Source organism: Suncus etruscus, chromosome 4, assembly GCF_024139225.1.
Source record: "Suncus etruscus isolate mSunEtr1 chromosome 4, mSunEtr1.pri.cur, whole genome shotgun sequence".
Lineage (NCBI taxonomy): Eukaryota > Metazoa > Chordata > Mammalia > Eulipotyphla > Soricidae > Suncus > Suncus etruscus.
In genome coordinates this window covers 3,826,294-3,841,790 of record NC_064851.1, presented here as the reverse complement: position 1 = coordinate 3,841,790, position 15,497 = coordinate 3,826,294, and the positions used below count along the sequence as shown (strand labels likewise).

Genomic DNA, 15,497 nt, shown 5'->3' with positions numbered 1-15,497 from the left:
TTCGAACCGATGACCTCCTGCATGAGAGGCAAACGCCTTACCTCCATGCTATCTCTCCGGCCCACCATCTGATATTCTTAAAGGAGAAGGCGCAGGGCCTGGCAAAGGGGCAGAGAAGTGGGGGGAAGATGAGGGGGGTGATTTCTCTCAGGATCTGCGCCAAGCAGCAGGTCCATGCATCCTGGGGACCGACAGGCTTAGTTGATGTGTGCCTCTGCCCAGGACAGAGGAGGGGACATGCCGGGTCAGGATTACGCATGTAAGTGGGTAGAGTGGCCTAGGATGCCTCTCCACCTTAGCAAGCATCCTCAGGGGTCCTTGAGGGGCCCTCAGAGAAGGGTAGGTGACCCTCTGTCTTCTCGCCCAGAGGAATCCAACTCCCAGGACCGTCGTCCACCGAGCAGTGCTCAGAAACCTACCCCCTCGGTGAGTGGCGGCCAGAAGCTGTGAGCTGGGATGGGGGGTCGGAGGGGTGTTTGAACATTTTAGGGATGACATGGGCTACAGACTAGAGTGTGTGTGTGTGTGTGTGTGTGTCTGTGTGTGTGTGTGATGGGGGGTCAGAGGGGTGCTTGAACACTTTAGGGATGACATGGGCTACAGACTAGAGGGTGTGTGTGTGTGTGTGTGTGTGTGTGTGTGTGTGTGTGTGTGTGTGTGTGAGTGTGTGTGTGTCTGTGTGTGTGTGTGTGTTTGCTGCCTTTGTGCTGGGCTTCCATTCCAGGGAAGGTCTTGGCCAGATCACTGTCACCCATGCACCTCCTTTTGCTCATCCCCTCTCCACATTTTTGAATCCCCAGATCAAGGGAGGGTTCTGGGCCACAGCGTGCTTTGGGTTAGGACAGAGGAGGTCCTAGAGTCCCCCTTCAGTGCCCCAGCAGTGCCCCATCACCCACTTCATTTTTTTTTTTTTTTGGTCACCCGGTGGCACTCAGGGGTTTACTCCTGGCTCTGCACTCAGAAATCACTCCTGACAAACATGGGAGACCATATGGGATGCCGGGATTTGAACCACCATCGTTCTGGGTCAGCTGCGTGCAAGACAAATGTCCTACCACTGTGCTATCTCTCCGGCCCCACTATCACCCACTTCTGAATGCCCAGCTTGGGTCTGAGCGATTCACAGTGGGCAGGGTACTTGCCTTGCACATGGCTGACCCGGGTTCAACCTCCAGCATCCTATATGCCAGGAGTGATCCCTGAGTACAGGAACAGGAGTAACCCCTGAGCACCGCCAAGTGTGGCCCCCAAAATAAGGGTCTGTGGAAATCAAGTGTCCAGGGAATGGCCACTAGACGTAAAGGAGTGACCACTGAGCACCACCAATATGGCCCAAAAAACGAAAACAAAAAACAAACAAACCCCAATGCCCACCTCTTCTTGCCTCAGCCTGAGCCCTCCATGCCCAACACTGCTTTGCTCATCAAGAACCCCTTGGCTGCTACCCATGAGTTCAAGCAGGCCTGCCAGCTCTGTTACCCCAAAACAGGTAAGGGTGCCCTCTCTGTACAGGCTCCAAGACGGAAAGGGTCCTCCGTGCCAGGGGAGATGAGCTGGACCACAAGTCCCTTCTCATATTGCCAACAGGAAGGTCTGGGAGGTCTGGGAGGTGGGACTCAGGCCTTTGGGGCTGCTGGTGAGGCAGGAGGAATGGATGGGAGCTAGGCCAAGGCCCTGCACAGTTGCTGGAATTGCAGGGGTTGCCCGGTTGGGAAACCTGGAACTGGCCCAGAACCTGAGGGAAAGAATTCTGGGAATTGTAGTTCTTAGGCTGCCCAACTCCCAGGAGGATGTAGAAGCAGTCGGGTGAAGGTGGCCCATGTCTCTAAGCTGTTTCAGCACACCTGGACTCATTCTTAGATTCTGGGCCTTTCCACTGCCAGAAGCCACAGTTGTAGGGTTTTCTGACAGGACTTAGGGACATCCTGGATCTCAGACTCAACAACCACTTTCAGCACTTTTTTTGCCGATCGGAGCCCCAGCACTACCAGAAGTGATGCCTTTCCCCCGAGAACAGACCTGGGAAGTCATCTCAGTGCTGTTTTCTGCAGCCCCTAGGCAGCATCCCACATTGAGAGGCTCCTCCAGAGTTTCCTAGGACTGTGGGAGCCCAGGGGGCTGTGTGGGGATGCTGGCCCTCAGGCTGCCCTTTGAGGAGCGGTGCCCATCTTGTTATCCAAGGAGGGAGACCTTGATCCACAGATCTGAGAGGACAAGGAAAGAGGAAGAAGATGAGGGTGGCGGTGCCCATCAGAGCAGGAAGGAGGCCTTTGGGGCCCAGCTCTCCTCTGGGGATGCCAGAAAGGGTCAGTGTGGGGGGCAGAGTGACAGCACAGTGGGTAGGGCGTTTGCCTCGCATGTAGCTGACCTGGGTTCAATCCCTGGATTGAACAGGAGCAATTTCTGAGCACAGAGCCAGGAGTAACCCCTGAGCACCGCCAAGTGTGGCCCCCAAAAAAGGGTCTGGGAGAAGTGGAAACCAAGTGTCCAGGGAATGGCCACTAGATGGAAAGAAATTTTCTGGCTGGACTGTTGGCCACACATTTCAGTTCTGTTTTCGGGTCACCTGCTGCCTTCTCCCCACAGGCCCCAGGGCAGGTGACTACACATATCGTGAGGGCCTAGAGCACAAGTGTAAACGGGACATGCTGCTAGGCCGGCTCCGCAGTTCCGAAGACCAGGCCTGGAAGCGTATCCGGCCTCGGCCCACCAAAACCAGCTTTGTGGGCTCCTACTACCTGTGCAAAGGTGGGTATGACAGGGACCCCGAGCAAAGGTGAGGCCCAGAGGACACGGGTGTTTCCTGGCACCATCGTGGAGGCCCCACCCTGGCCAGTTCCACAGTCAGATATGACAGTCCCTGTGTTGGGGGGTGGTTCTGTTGGCTCAACAGAGTCCCTGAGTTTGTGGGGTGGGTGGAGAAAACCTGGAAGCAACACCCCCTGGTAAGTACTAACTTCACAAGGCCACAATGTCTGATCTGCCCACATTCAGAGTTCGGTGAGGATTTTTCAGCTGCAACTTACTTTCTTGCTTTTCTTTATTGGGGGGGTGGTGTTTGGGGCCACACCTGTTGATACTCAGAAGCTATTCTTTTCTCCACTGAGGGAGGGGGTCCCTCCACTGGTGCTGGGGGATTCATGTAATACTAACAATTGAATTAGCCTTTTATATTTGGAGGGGGCTAACCCGGTGGCACTCAGGAAATACTCCTGGCTCTGCACTCAGGAATTACTCTTGGTGGTGTTCAGGGGACTACGTGAGATGCCGGGGATAGAATCCAGATCAGCCACATGCAAGGCAAATGCCCTATCCACTGTGCTATCGCTCTGGCCCCTTAAATTTAAATTTGTTTTGTTTTGGTTTTTTGGTTTTTGGGCCACACCCGGCGGTGCTCAGGGTTGACTCCTGGCTGTCTGCTCAGAAATAGCTCCTGGCAGGCACGGGGGACCATATGGGACACCGGGATTCGAACCAACCACCTTTGGTCCTGGATTGGCTGCTTGCAAGGCAAACGCCGCTGTGCTATCTCTCCGGGCCCTTAAATTTAAATTTAATGGGTTAAATTTGGGCCTCGCTTCCCACATACGAAGCATGTGTTCAGCTATTAAACCATCTCTTGGACCGTCACTCTTGTTTTAGGGATGTTTTGTTTCTGTTGGTTTGTTTTGGCTTGGTTTTGGGTCATACCCAGCAGTTGCTTAGGACTCATTCCTGGTGGAGTGCAGGGCATGAGATGCCAGGGATTGCACCCCAGTCAGCCGAGTGCAAGACAAATATTCTTCCTGCTGTGCTATTGCTTTGGCAAACCCTTCTGGGTGTTTTTGGTGGTGCTAAGCCTAGCAGTGATCTGTGCTTGGATTCCCAGTTCTGTGCTTGGAAGTGAAATCATTCCCAGTGGTTCTGGGGGACCACATGGTGTCCTGAATCAAACTTGGGCCTCCAGTGTACAAAGCATGTGTGTGTGTGTGTGTGTGTGTGTGTGTGTCTGTCTGTCTGTCTGTCTGTATAGATGTATGTATGTGTGTTTGGGCCACACCTGGCCTGCACTCAGGGATCACTTCTGGTATAGGGGACCAGATGGGATGCTGGGGATGAAAACCATGTACAAGCCAAGTGCCCCCTCCCCACTGTACTATGATTCCAGTCTCTGTGCTCAGTCTCCTGAGCCTCTCTCCGGCTTGGGCCATTGAACCCAGTGTTCAATTGTTCAGACCCAGTGTTCGAAGCCCTCGCAAAAAATCTGGTAAGAAAAGTGAGGTTCTGGGAGGGTGCTCCAGACTCTGCCTTTGTACCCAGACTTTACAGACTAGCTCCCTGTACACCAGATTGCTTGAGACATAGTGCTCGGTCAGTCCCAGACTTTCTCCTGGTGTTCCGAAGCCTAACTATTCCTGCACCCCACACCTCGGGAAGTATTTCCCTCAGTGTTGGGTCTACAGCCTTTTCCTCCGGGGGTGCACATCTGGCTGGAGGAGGTGGAACAGGCAACTGCAGAGGAAAGCAGCCCGCCTCCTGCGCCCAGAGTGAGGGTTTATCATCTCCCTTAATCCCCATAATCACCCAGTACTGGCCTGGACCATCCTGGGGACCATCCCAGCCCTGCCAACAACCATCAAGGCTCAAGCCCTGAGCTGGGTGTCAGCTGATGCCCGAGTTCTCAAACCCTCTTGCCATATGCATCAGAAAACCCTAGACAGAGATGTGGGGTCCCCCCCACATACCACCTCTCCCCCATTCTCGCTATCTGTATCTGGGATCTGGAAAACTGGTTCTCCAGCTTCGCCTCCTGCACCTGTACTTGCCGTGGGGTCCCACGGACCGGGATAGAGCTGTGTGGCGCTGTGGCCGCAGGGGTGGCGGGGAGGCCCACGGGCTGCCCTCCCGCCTGGCGGAACGTCGCTGTTGCCTCTTTGCAGACATGATAAACAAGCAGGACTGTAAGTACGGGGATAACTGCACCTTCGCCTACCATCAGGAGGAGATCGACGTGTGGACCGAGGAGCGCAAGGGCACCCTCAACCGCGACCTGCTCTTCGACCCACTGGGAGGCGTCCAGCGTGGCAGCCTCACCATCGCCAAGCTCCTTAAGGAGCACCAGGGCATTTTCACCTTCCTCTGCGAGGTACCCCTGCCTGGGCCCCACCCGGCCTATGCTATGCCCCACCTTAGTGCCAGCTGGGACAGGAGTGCTCCAAAAGGCAGGCCGACCCAAGAGGGAAGCCATGTCCCACACCCCACATTGCACTCCTGGGGGACAACCCCACAGGAGAACAGCACCTCACCCCCCTACTCTTCTGCACGGCTGCTTGGACTCCCACCTCCTCCTAGGGCCGGGCCTGCTGCTGCCTGCACCTCTGCCCACCCCTGCAGGCTCCTTCCCCGTGCTCCCTCATCTCAACCCCTCTGGGTGGTGGCTCAGGTCCTCTGCAGACCTCTGCAGTCCCTGAGATGGCTCCACTGCCCCCCTCATCCTCCCCACTGCCCACATCTTTTTCCGGGGACCACAGCGCTGGGAGCTGTGGACCATTTGTCTGACTCGGGCACCCCTCCTGGGGACAACAGCTGGGAATTGGGGTGTTGTTAGGTCTTTCATGACCTTCATGAGCCCCAAGGACACACAAATGTGATTCCTCCCAGTTTCTAGTTGAGGAGACGGAGACGCAGGCTTGCAGGAGTGGGAGAAGGAGAACAGGCACTAGAAAGGGGCAGGGGCAAGGAGGTGGGGGACCTGGACTGGTGTGAGTCCTCTGGGGCCACACAGGGTCCCAGCCTACTGCCTCCCCTGGCAGATCTGCTTTGACAGTAAACCCCGGATCATCAGCAAAGGCACCAAGGATTCTCCGTCCGTCTGCTCCAACCTGGCCGCCAAGCACAGCTTCTATAACAACAAGTGAGTGCATTCAATAGGTAGGGAGATTCCGGGGTGGGGGGGGGCAGGATGGACAGGCTGAAGCCCCAGGCAGGATTGTCCCTTGAGCATCTCCTAGTATAACCAGCTCCTTGGCAGGTATTTGAAACTCTTGGCTGCCCCCTACACAGGCCAAAATCAGGTCTTGCGAGGCTGGAGCAATAGCACAGCAGTAGGGCGTTTGCCTTGCACACAGCTGACCTGGGACAGATCCAGTTCGAACCCCGGCAACTCATGTGGTCCCCGAGCCTGCCAGGGCAATTTCTGAGCACAGAGCCAAGAGGAACACCTGAGCGCTGCTGGATATTGCCCAAAATGAACAAACAAACAAAACAAAACAAAAAAACTAAAAAAAAAAACAAAACAGGGGCTGGAGAGATAGCATGGAGGTAAAGCGTTTGCCTTTCATGCAAGAGGTCATCGGTTCGAATCCCAGCGTCCCATATGGTCCCCCGTGCCTGCCAGGAGCAATTTCTGAGCATGGAGCCAGGAGTAACCCCTGAGCACTGCCGGGTGTAACCCAAAAACCACAAAAAAAAAAAAAAAAAAAAAAAAAAAAAAAACAAAACAAAACAAAATAACAAAAATCAAAATCAGGTGTTGGCTGTAGCTCACTGAGCCCGTTATGGGGGCTCAGCGCTGTCCCTGGACAGTGCTCTGACCATCTGCTGTGGGTAAAAGGTTGCCAGCTGCTGAGTTGGGGAGCCCCCCTTTATTCCCGCCCCTGTATCTGTGCTCCAGCAACTTTCACTGGGCAGGAGAGGCCTGGAGCATGCAGGACTTAGGCCCTTAGATTGCATTTGGAGGACCCCCGGCCCCACATATGTTTCCTCACATGCTGTCAGGGCTCACCCCCAAAGCGCGAAGCCAGACACAGTCCCTGGGTACTACCAGCTATGGCCTGAACACCCCCTCCCCAAAAGTCAGGGTCAGGAGGACCATGGAACAGCCCCTCACCTCGGGCTGACTGTCCCAGGAGAGGGCCCTCAGGAATGGGGGGATCTGGAGGGCTTCGAGTGCATGTGTCCCCCCCCCAACCCCCAGGTGCCTGGTGCATATCGTCCGGTCCACCTCCCTCAAGTACTCCAAGATCCGCCAGTTCCAGGAGCACTTCCAGTTTGACGTGTGCCGCCACGAGGTTCGCTACGGCTGCCTGCGCGAGGACAGCTGCCACTTTGCACACAGCTTCATCGAACTCAAAGTCTGGCTGCTGCAGCAGTACTCGGGTGCGGGACTCTCGGGGAACCCTGGGGCCCTCTCCCCTAGGCCCAGCTGCCCTGGCTCCTCGTAGGGGCTTCAAGCCCATATCAGCTGCGATCGCTCTGGGCCAAGGACCAGCAAGGACCAGAGTCACACTCGGAACTCTGGGGGCTCGACCTCACTTCGGCAGGTCCAGGGCATATATTGTACCCCTTGGAGCCTCATAGTTTAAACATCAGCCTGTTGATTTGGGGTGGGGGATGAGGGGAATTTAAGCACCAGTGTCTCTTTTTTTGTTTTGTTTTGGTTTTGGGCAACACCCAGCAGTGCACAGGGGTTACTCCTGGCTCTGTGCTCAGACCTTGCTCCTGGCAGGCTCTGGGGACCATATGGGATGCCAGGAGCTGAACCCACGCCTATCCCATGTCAACCACCTGCAAGACAAATGCCCTACCACTGTGCTGTCTCTCTGGCCCCCAAACAACAGTGTCCTTCTAAGAGAGGATAAAATGGGGTGATGATTCTAAGGGGCCCTTGCCATGAAGACAGTAGTGTAGATTGACAGGAAAGGACCCAAGTCTGGGCACCCTGGAGGAAAGGGTCAGGAAGGCTTCTCAAAGGAGTTGGCATTGGAGCTGGGAAGAGCAGAAGCAGGCACAGTACAGACAGTCTGTTGGGGTTGGGCAGCCCAGTGTAGGAGCAGAGGACAGGCATGAAGTGCTGGGACCCAGCCCTGGGTCTTGCACACACAGGACAGGCCCTGCATCCTGCTGAGTTGCATCAGGTGTTTAGTGGTCTTGAAAGTCACGCTGGCTGCCAGAAATGGGAGGGGCAGCAGGCCCCATCATGAGGAGAAGACAAAGGGACATGCATGAAGGATGAAGGCAGTGTTGTGAGCACAGCACCTGATGCCTGGGGTTACAGTGTCCTGAAAACAGGAGGCTCAGAGGTTCCTAGGAAGAGGGGCTGGTGAGGACAGGTCACATCAGGGCTCAGTGAGGAGTCAGAGCTACTGGCCGAACTTCAGTGGAAGTGCTGGGCAGGAGATGGGTGTCCAGCACAGTGCAGGCAGGAGAAAGGCCCCCAAGGGGCAGCTACTGGGGAGCAAGAGGCAGAGGACATGGTCGGTTAGGATTAGTGAGAGTTTCTCTCTGTACTTGGAGGCGGGGGTCATTGTTGACAGTCAGACTCGGGGTGACTAAGAGGCCCCTAAGAGGGTGAGCTGGGCAGGCAGGGAGCCATGAACAAGAGTTATGGGAGCCCCCCAGAAAGAGGCACCTTTCTTAATCCCCAGGTCAGAGAGATGCGTGTCCCCACGCCCAGCTGCAGAGTCCACATCTTTCTCCACCTTTTCCTGTATGGGACAATTCACAGCCTCCAGCCCAGAGAATAGGGTGCGGGGGGGCTGCCCACAGTGTCTTTCTGTGGTCAGGCCTGGCGGGAGCAGGATTCCCCCGCCAGGGTCGGGGTCTGGCCTTGCTCCTCTAGTGACGCACACACATGTCTGACCTCGGCTCCCAGGCATGACCCACGAAGACATCGTCCAGGAATCCAAGAAGCACTGGCAGCAGATGGAGGCGCACGCAGGGAAGGCCAGCGGTGCCTCGGTGAGCCCCAGGGGTGCGACATGATTTCACATTGCCAGGAAAGAGAGTGTGGAGCTGGATCCCACGTTGCATGGGCCCCTGGGGTGCTATCAAAGTGGCCTCTGAGCACTGTGAGGGTGACCCCTATAAAAAGACTAACAGGTAGGGCTGGAGAGATGGTACCTACAGTGGGTAAAATCTGGGTTTGATTCCCCAAGACTACTCAGGGTGTTTTTTTGTTGTATTTTTGTTTGTTGTTTGTTTTTTTTGTTTTTGGACCATACCCAGTGGTGGCGCTCAGCGGTTTCTCCTGGCTCTGTGCTCAGAAATCACTCCTGGCAGGCATGGGAGACCATATGGGATGCCAGGATTTAACCACCATCAGTCCTGGGTTGGCCTCTTGCAACGCAAACCCTCTACAGCTGTACTAACTCTCCTGTCATTTGTTTATTTGGGACACATCTGGGACACTCAGGAGTTACTCCTGGCACTGCACTCAGAAATCTCTCCTGGCAGGCTTGGGGAACCATATGAGATGCTGGGGACTGAACCTGGGTCTGTCCTGGGTCAGCCTCATGCAAGGCAAATGCCCTACCATTCTACTATCACTCCTGGCCACTCTGGGTGTTTTTTAAATTATTATTTATTTATTTATTTATTTATTTTTGTTTTTTGGAGAGCCATTCCCAGAGGCGCTCAGGGGTTACTTCTGGCTCTGCGCTCAGAAATCACTCATGACAGGCTTGGGAGACCATATGGGATGCCAAGGATCAAATCTGGTCCGTCCCAGGTCAGCCGCTTGCAAGGCAAACACTGTACCACAGTACTATCACTCCAGGTGTGGTTTTTTTTATTTATTTATTTATTTATTTTAGTTTTTTTTTTTTTTTTTTTTTTTGGTTTTTGGGCCACACCCTGTGACGCTCAGGGGTTACTCCTGGCTATGCGCTCAGAAGTTGCTCCTGGCTTCTTGGGGGACCATATGGGACGCCGGGGGCTCGAACCGCGGTCCGTCCTAGGCTAGCGCAGGCAAGGCAGGCACCTTACCTCCAGCGCCACCGCCCGGCCCTTATTTTAGTTTTTGGGTCACACCCGGCAGTGCTCAGGAGTTATTCCTGGCTCTATGCTCAGAAATCACTCCTGGCAGGCTCAGGGGACCATATGGGACGCTGAGATTTGAACCACCATCCTTCTGGATGCAAGGCAAATGCCTTACCTCCACGCTATCTCTTCAGCCCCTGTTGTTGTTTTTTTTAATTTTTAAGCCATTCATTGCAGTAAACTAGACAGTCCTGTCACTCAGTGGGGATGTGTCTGCAGATAGGGAGGGGCTGAAGTCATTTTACCCAAAGCCTTGATAACCAATGCACCTCAAGTGTGACTTCAGCCCCAGTTGTTGTGACTTCCCTCCCTCCTTCCCCACAGGGTGCCCCACGGACCCATGGGCCCAGCACCTTTGATCTGCAGATGAAGTTTGTTTGTGGTCAGTGCTGGAGGAATGGGCAAGTGGTAGAGCCTGACAAAGACCTCAAGTACTGCAGCGCCAAGGCCCGACACTGGTGAGTTGGGATCCGAGAGGATCCGGCCAGCCCCATTGGGAGGAGGCTGGGGCTGTTCATGAAAGTTGTGCCCTCACCACCCGCCCTCATTCTGGCCAACAGCTGGACCAAGGAGCGGCGGGTCCTGCTGGTGATGTCCAAGGCCAAGAGGAAGTGGGTGTCAGTGAGGCCACTGCCATCCATCCGCAACTTTCCCCAGCAATACGACGTGAGCACCGGGGTGCCAAATTGGGCAGTAGGCTGGGGGGACCTTAGAGGGTGGAAGTCATGGTGACCCAGGAGGGCTGCTCTGCCTGCCAGGCTGTGGGACTCAGCTGGCCTCCCCATGCCTGCCCGCAGCTCTGCATCCATGCACAGAATGGCCGCAAGTGCCAGTACGTGGGGAACTGCTCCTTCGCACACAGCCCCGAGGAACGGGACATGTGGACCTTCATGAAGGAGAACAAGAGTGAGTGAGGAGGGCCGGAAAGATAGCATGGAGGTAGGGCATTTGCCTTGCATGCAAAGGGGCAGTGGTTTGAATCCTGGCATCCCATATGATCCCCTGAGGCTGCCAGGAGCAATTTCTGAGTGCAGAGTCAGGAGTAACCCCTGAGCGCTGCTGGGTGTGACCCAAAACCCAAAAAAAAAAAAAAAAAGAGTGAGTGAGGGGCTGGAGCCATAGCACAGCAGAGAAGGCCTTTGCCTTGCACACGGCCGACTCAGGCTCAATCCTCGGCATCACTGAGCCAGCTAGGAATGATTCCTGAGTTCGGAGCCAAGAGTCAGCCCTGAGCACCGCCAGGCGTGGTCCCAAAACAAAACAACAACGAAAAGCAGAGTGGGTAGAGGCTACCCATACCTATCGTTGCCAGCACGCCTGGCTGCTTTCTTCCTCCAACTCTGCTCTGATGTCCCCCCACACCCCCAGCCCCTCCTCATAAACCCCAAGGACAGTGAGAGGGGCCAGAAGGCCGGCCACACCCTCTCACCAGGCACCTTTACCCCCTCCCCGGCCAGTCCTGGACATGCAGCAGACCTACGACATGTGGCTGAAAAAACACAACCCCGGGAAGCCTGGCGAGGGGACCCCCATTGGCTCTCGGGAAGGGGAGAAGCAGATCCAGATGCCCACGGACTACGCTGACATCATGGTAAAGCCCCGGGAGGCACCAGGGCGGTGGGCAGGGTGGGGCCAGGCGACTTGGGGCGAGGGTCCTGCCCCGCCGCGGGCACCCATGCCGTGCCGCCCGGTCCCCCACCCCAGATGGGCTACCACTGCTGGCTGTGCGGCAAGAACAGCAACAGCAAGAAGCAGTGGCAGCAGCACATCCAGTCGGAGAAGCACAAGGAGAAGGTGTTCACGTCAGACAGCGATGCCAGCGGCTGGGCCTACCGCTTCCCCATGGGCGAGTTCCGCCTATGTGACAGGTGTGCGGGGCGGGGCCTCCCGGAACACGCCCCTGGCCCGGGTGGGCGGGGCCACCGGGAGGGAAGCCACGCCCTCCAGTGGCGTCATCCATCGCCCCGCCCCTTCCGCACTGGAGGGAGGGACACCTCCTGAAAGCCCCGCCCCGCCCCTCCGGCTAGTGGGAGGGTCTACTCGCTAGGCCACGCCCCTACCAGCGGAGCCATCCCAGCGCCCCGCTCCTTCAGCACTGGTGGGAGGGACACCTGTAAACCACGCCCCTCTCCAGTGAGACACCCCAGGGCCCCGCCCCTTCAGCACTAGTGGGAGTGGCCTACTCGCTAGGCCACGCCCTCTCCACTGAGACATCCCGGAGCCCCGCCCCTTCAGTAATAGTGGGAGTGGCCTACTCGCCAGACCACGCCCTTTGGCGGTGGTGGGAGGGGCGCCTGTAAAGCACGTCCCCTCCATTGAGCCAACCCAGAGCCCCGCCCCTTCAGCACTAGTGGGCGTGGCCTACTCGACAGGTCACGCCCTTTTGGGCGTTGGTGGGAGGGGCGCCCTAGGCCACGCCCTGTTTGCTCTGGTGGGCGTGGCCGCCCCAGAGCTCGCGGCTCGGCCCAGCCCGGCCCCAGGCCACCGACCTGGCCCTGGCCCGGGCGAGCTGCAGCCCAGAGCCAAGCGCCTCCCGGCCTCCCCGGCAGGCTGCAGAAGGGCCGGGCCTGCCCGGACGGGGACAAGTGCCGCTGCGCCCACGGGCAGGAGGAGCTCAACGAGTGGCTGGACCGGCGCGAGGTGCTGAAGCAGAAGCTGGCCAAGGCCCGCAAGGACATGCTGCTGTGCCCGCGCGACGACGACTTCGGCAAATACAACTTCCTGCTGCGGGACGACCCTCACCCGAGGCCCGAGGCGCCCGCGGACAGCCCGGCCCCCGGCCCCAGGGAGTAGGGCTCGGCCTCCGGGGCTGTGCCACCCCTCCTGGGGCCGCCAGGGCCCGGCCGCCCCTCCCACCCGGCCCCTCCAGCTTCCACCCGTCACAGCTTTAAACTGTCCGCTCCTCGCGGGGACCCAAGCTCAGGGCTGGGGAGTCTGGGGTCCTCACTTGAATCTGCAGCCGGAGGGGCCTCCTCCCGCCCACCCACTCTCCCTGTGCAGATGGGGACATCCCGACCAGGCAGGAGGCCCCAGTTAGCTTTAATAGTGCGGCCTTGGGAGGGGGCACTCCCGCCGGTGGAAGGCTCCAGGAGGGGCTGGGCTGGATGGCCTTGTCTCTGCAAGACCCCTGGGGCCCTCCCTGCGAGTGCGGATGAATGTAGACTTGCTCCTCAACTTCCCGGGACCACCCGGCCCCACCCCACTCTGCAGAAAGGAAAACTGAGCCCAGGGAAGGAGGGGTCCAGCCCACTGCACCGGGCAGCAACAGACTCAGGGCCAGCCTCAGCTGGAGCCTCCCGGCTTGGAAGGGATATGAGGGACTAGACAGAGAAGTAGGGGATTCCAGACAGGCCTCCCAGCACCATGCCTCAGGGGTCAGGGCAGCCCCTTTCTACTGTGGTCACACCTGGAAGTTGGGGAGGAGCTCGGGATCTGCTTGAAGTGGGGCATGAGGGCTGAAGAGAGTAGACTGAACCCGAGCCCAGAGAGCATTTCAGGGTTGCGCCCTCTGGGTTCGCCCCACGTTCCCAACTAGGCCCAGAACAATTCAGACGCTCTGTCTCAGGCCCTCTCCCCAAGCCCAGCCCTGCCAGCTGCCTGGGAACCCAGCTGACCCCAGCCCTTGCCCCCATCTGTGTCTGCTAGCACCCCCTTCTCTCCCTCCCGCCCCTGTAGGTAGGCCCAGCCTCCTTGGTTCTTTCGACATTCCAGGAGCCTCAAAGCATTGGCACAGGGAGTAGGGCCCCTCCCAGAAGGAACCAGGAGCAAGGCTGGAGTCTAGGGGTGAGATGGAGAGGATGGGGGACCCTTCCCTTTTCCTGCAGCAAGGATCTCTAGTATATGACGGTCTGATGAGGGGCACCAGGGCCACGGAGAGCCCCCCGTCTCTCTGGCTGCCGTCCCTGACCTTTCCCCAATCATGGTGGCATGCTTTCCTCCCCCCTCCCCCCAGCAGGCCTGCACCACGGAGTTAGGGGTGCCAGTGGCGTGGCTGGAGGGGAGGAGAGACCGCACCTGAGATGGGGACCGTGGCCGTGATCGTGGCTCACGCTTGTCTCCCCATCCACGGTGTCGCGTCTCATCACCAGCCTTGTTTCTAGTGTGTATATATGTTCCCCCCCGTGATGCATATATACACAGGTATTAAATATATCGCTCTATATAATATTATATATGTGTGTGGTATCCAGAGAATCACTTCTAACGAGGGCTAAAGATAAAGAATTTGGCTGGAAGATGCAGCTATCCCGGTGTAATGATGATGGAGATATTAGGGGGCCATGGGCCCTTTGCAGTGAGTGATTCAGGGCGGAACCATCAGTTGGAGCAATGGGGCTCACGGATCCCTTAGCCCGCCTGGCTGTGAGTGAGCTGGCTGCTCTGGGAAAGAAAAGGATTCTTGTTTCTCTCCCCGCCCTTGGAACCTGGGGCTCCCCGGTGTGTTGAGAGCTGGCACCCCCAGAACTGGGGAGGTCGTGAGTGGCAGGGGATGGGGTCAGATGCATTTTTGAGTGCTGACACTAGGCAGCTGGGTGGAACCAGGACTGGATCCCCCAACGCCCGTCCCTGTGAGAAGATAGGATGGTGGGAGAAAGGAGATTCAGGGTCCCCTGAGCACGTGTCAGGGTGTGGAATAGGGAAGGATGCTGCATTTCTCTGCTGGACAGTAATCAATTTCAAATGGTCCTTTTAAAATGTCTGTGTATTAAAAATTTACGAATACCACACTTTAATATTAAATATTCATAAGGTCTAGTATCTTGATAATAATGTAGATGTTTTAATAACAATTTTTGTCCTTCTTAAAATAAAATGAGAGAAACTTACTTCCTTTGGCCTTTGTTCTAGGAAATGAACGTGTGCGCTGTGACCTCGGTCCCCCAGGTGTCGCTCCTGTTCCTCCTGCTGGAGCTGGGCCTGGGCAGCGAGGCCGGGGGGGCGGGTATTGTCACCGTGGAAACAGGGCAGCCGGCTGACCCCGCTGCCAGGGACAAGCTGTGCTCTGCTCAAGTGACCCCAGTAACCGCCCTCTGCTGGCCAGCAGCCTGCACCTGGGTCAGACTGCGGCTCCCACACCCCACTTCTTCCACAGCCTGAACCATGCTGCCCTCCCGGAGGGCTGGTCTGGAGCCTCTACAGTTTTCCCACCAGGTGACAGGTAGTGTTAGGCCTGGGGATAGGATACCCCAGGCCCTGGTGTAAAACAAGAGTGAGGGGCCCGGAGAGATAGCACAGCGGCGTTTGCCTTGCAAGCAGCCGATCCAGGACCAAAGGTGGTTGGTTCGAATCCCGGTGTCCCATATGGTCCCCCGTGCCTGCCAGGAGCTATTTCTGAGCAGACAGCCAGGAGTAACCCCAGAGCACCGCTGGGTGTGGCCCAAAAACCAAAAAAAAAAAAAAAATGAGAGTGAGCACGCACCTGGCCTGTGGATGGCCCCGAGTTCGATCCCCAGCCTGGGAAAAATAAACAAATTCTTAGAAGGAGGAGTGTGGGGTGAGTTTTCGAGCAGCGCCTGTACCCAGCTGTCTGGGAGGTGCCGTCTTCCCTCTCCTGGTATGGCACCTGGTTGCTGGCAATGGGTCGGGTGGAAGGGGTGCAGTGGTGAAGATAAGCTCTCACCAGGCAGCTCCAACTTCAGCAGGGGCCAGGGAGATGCAGGACTGGAACTTGCTTTGCATGCGGGTTTGATCTTCCACGC

General features: G+C 57.0%; 1 protein-coding gene across 1 annotated transcript in view; it reads left to right on the top strand.

Annotated features, from left to right (window-relative positions):
* ZC3H7B (zinc finger CCCH-type containing 7B) overlaps positions 1-12,600 on the top strand; it is a 29,049-nt gene extending 16,449 nt beyond the window's left edge. The window contains exons 11-23 of the mRNA XM_049771546.1: positions 368-426; positions 1,390-1,489; positions 2,587-2,748; positions 4,920-5,125; positions 5,793-5,893; positions 6,956-7,137; positions 8,633-8,718; positions 10,123-10,256; positions 10,359-10,464; positions 10,596-10,704; positions 11,256-11,389; positions 11,503-11,666; positions 12,348-12,600. Coding sequence (XP_049627503.1) covers positions 368-426; positions 1,390-1,489; positions 2,587-2,748; positions 4,920-5,125; positions 5,793-5,893; positions 6,956-7,137; positions 8,633-8,718; positions 10,123-10,256; positions 10,359-10,464; positions 10,596-10,704; positions 11,256-11,389; positions 11,503-11,666; positions 12,348-12,591 — 1,787 coding nt within the window. The 3' untranslated portion in view covers positions 12,592-12,600. The remainder of the gene's footprint in view (positions 1-367; positions 427-1,389; positions 1,490-2,586; positions 2,749-4,919; positions 5,126-5,792; positions 5,894-6,955; positions 7,138-8,632; positions 8,719-10,122; positions 10,257-10,358; positions 10,465-10,595; positions 10,705-11,255; positions 11,390-11,502; positions 11,667-12,347) is intronic.
* The last annotated feature ends 2,897 nt before the right edge of the window (positions 12,601-15,497 follow it).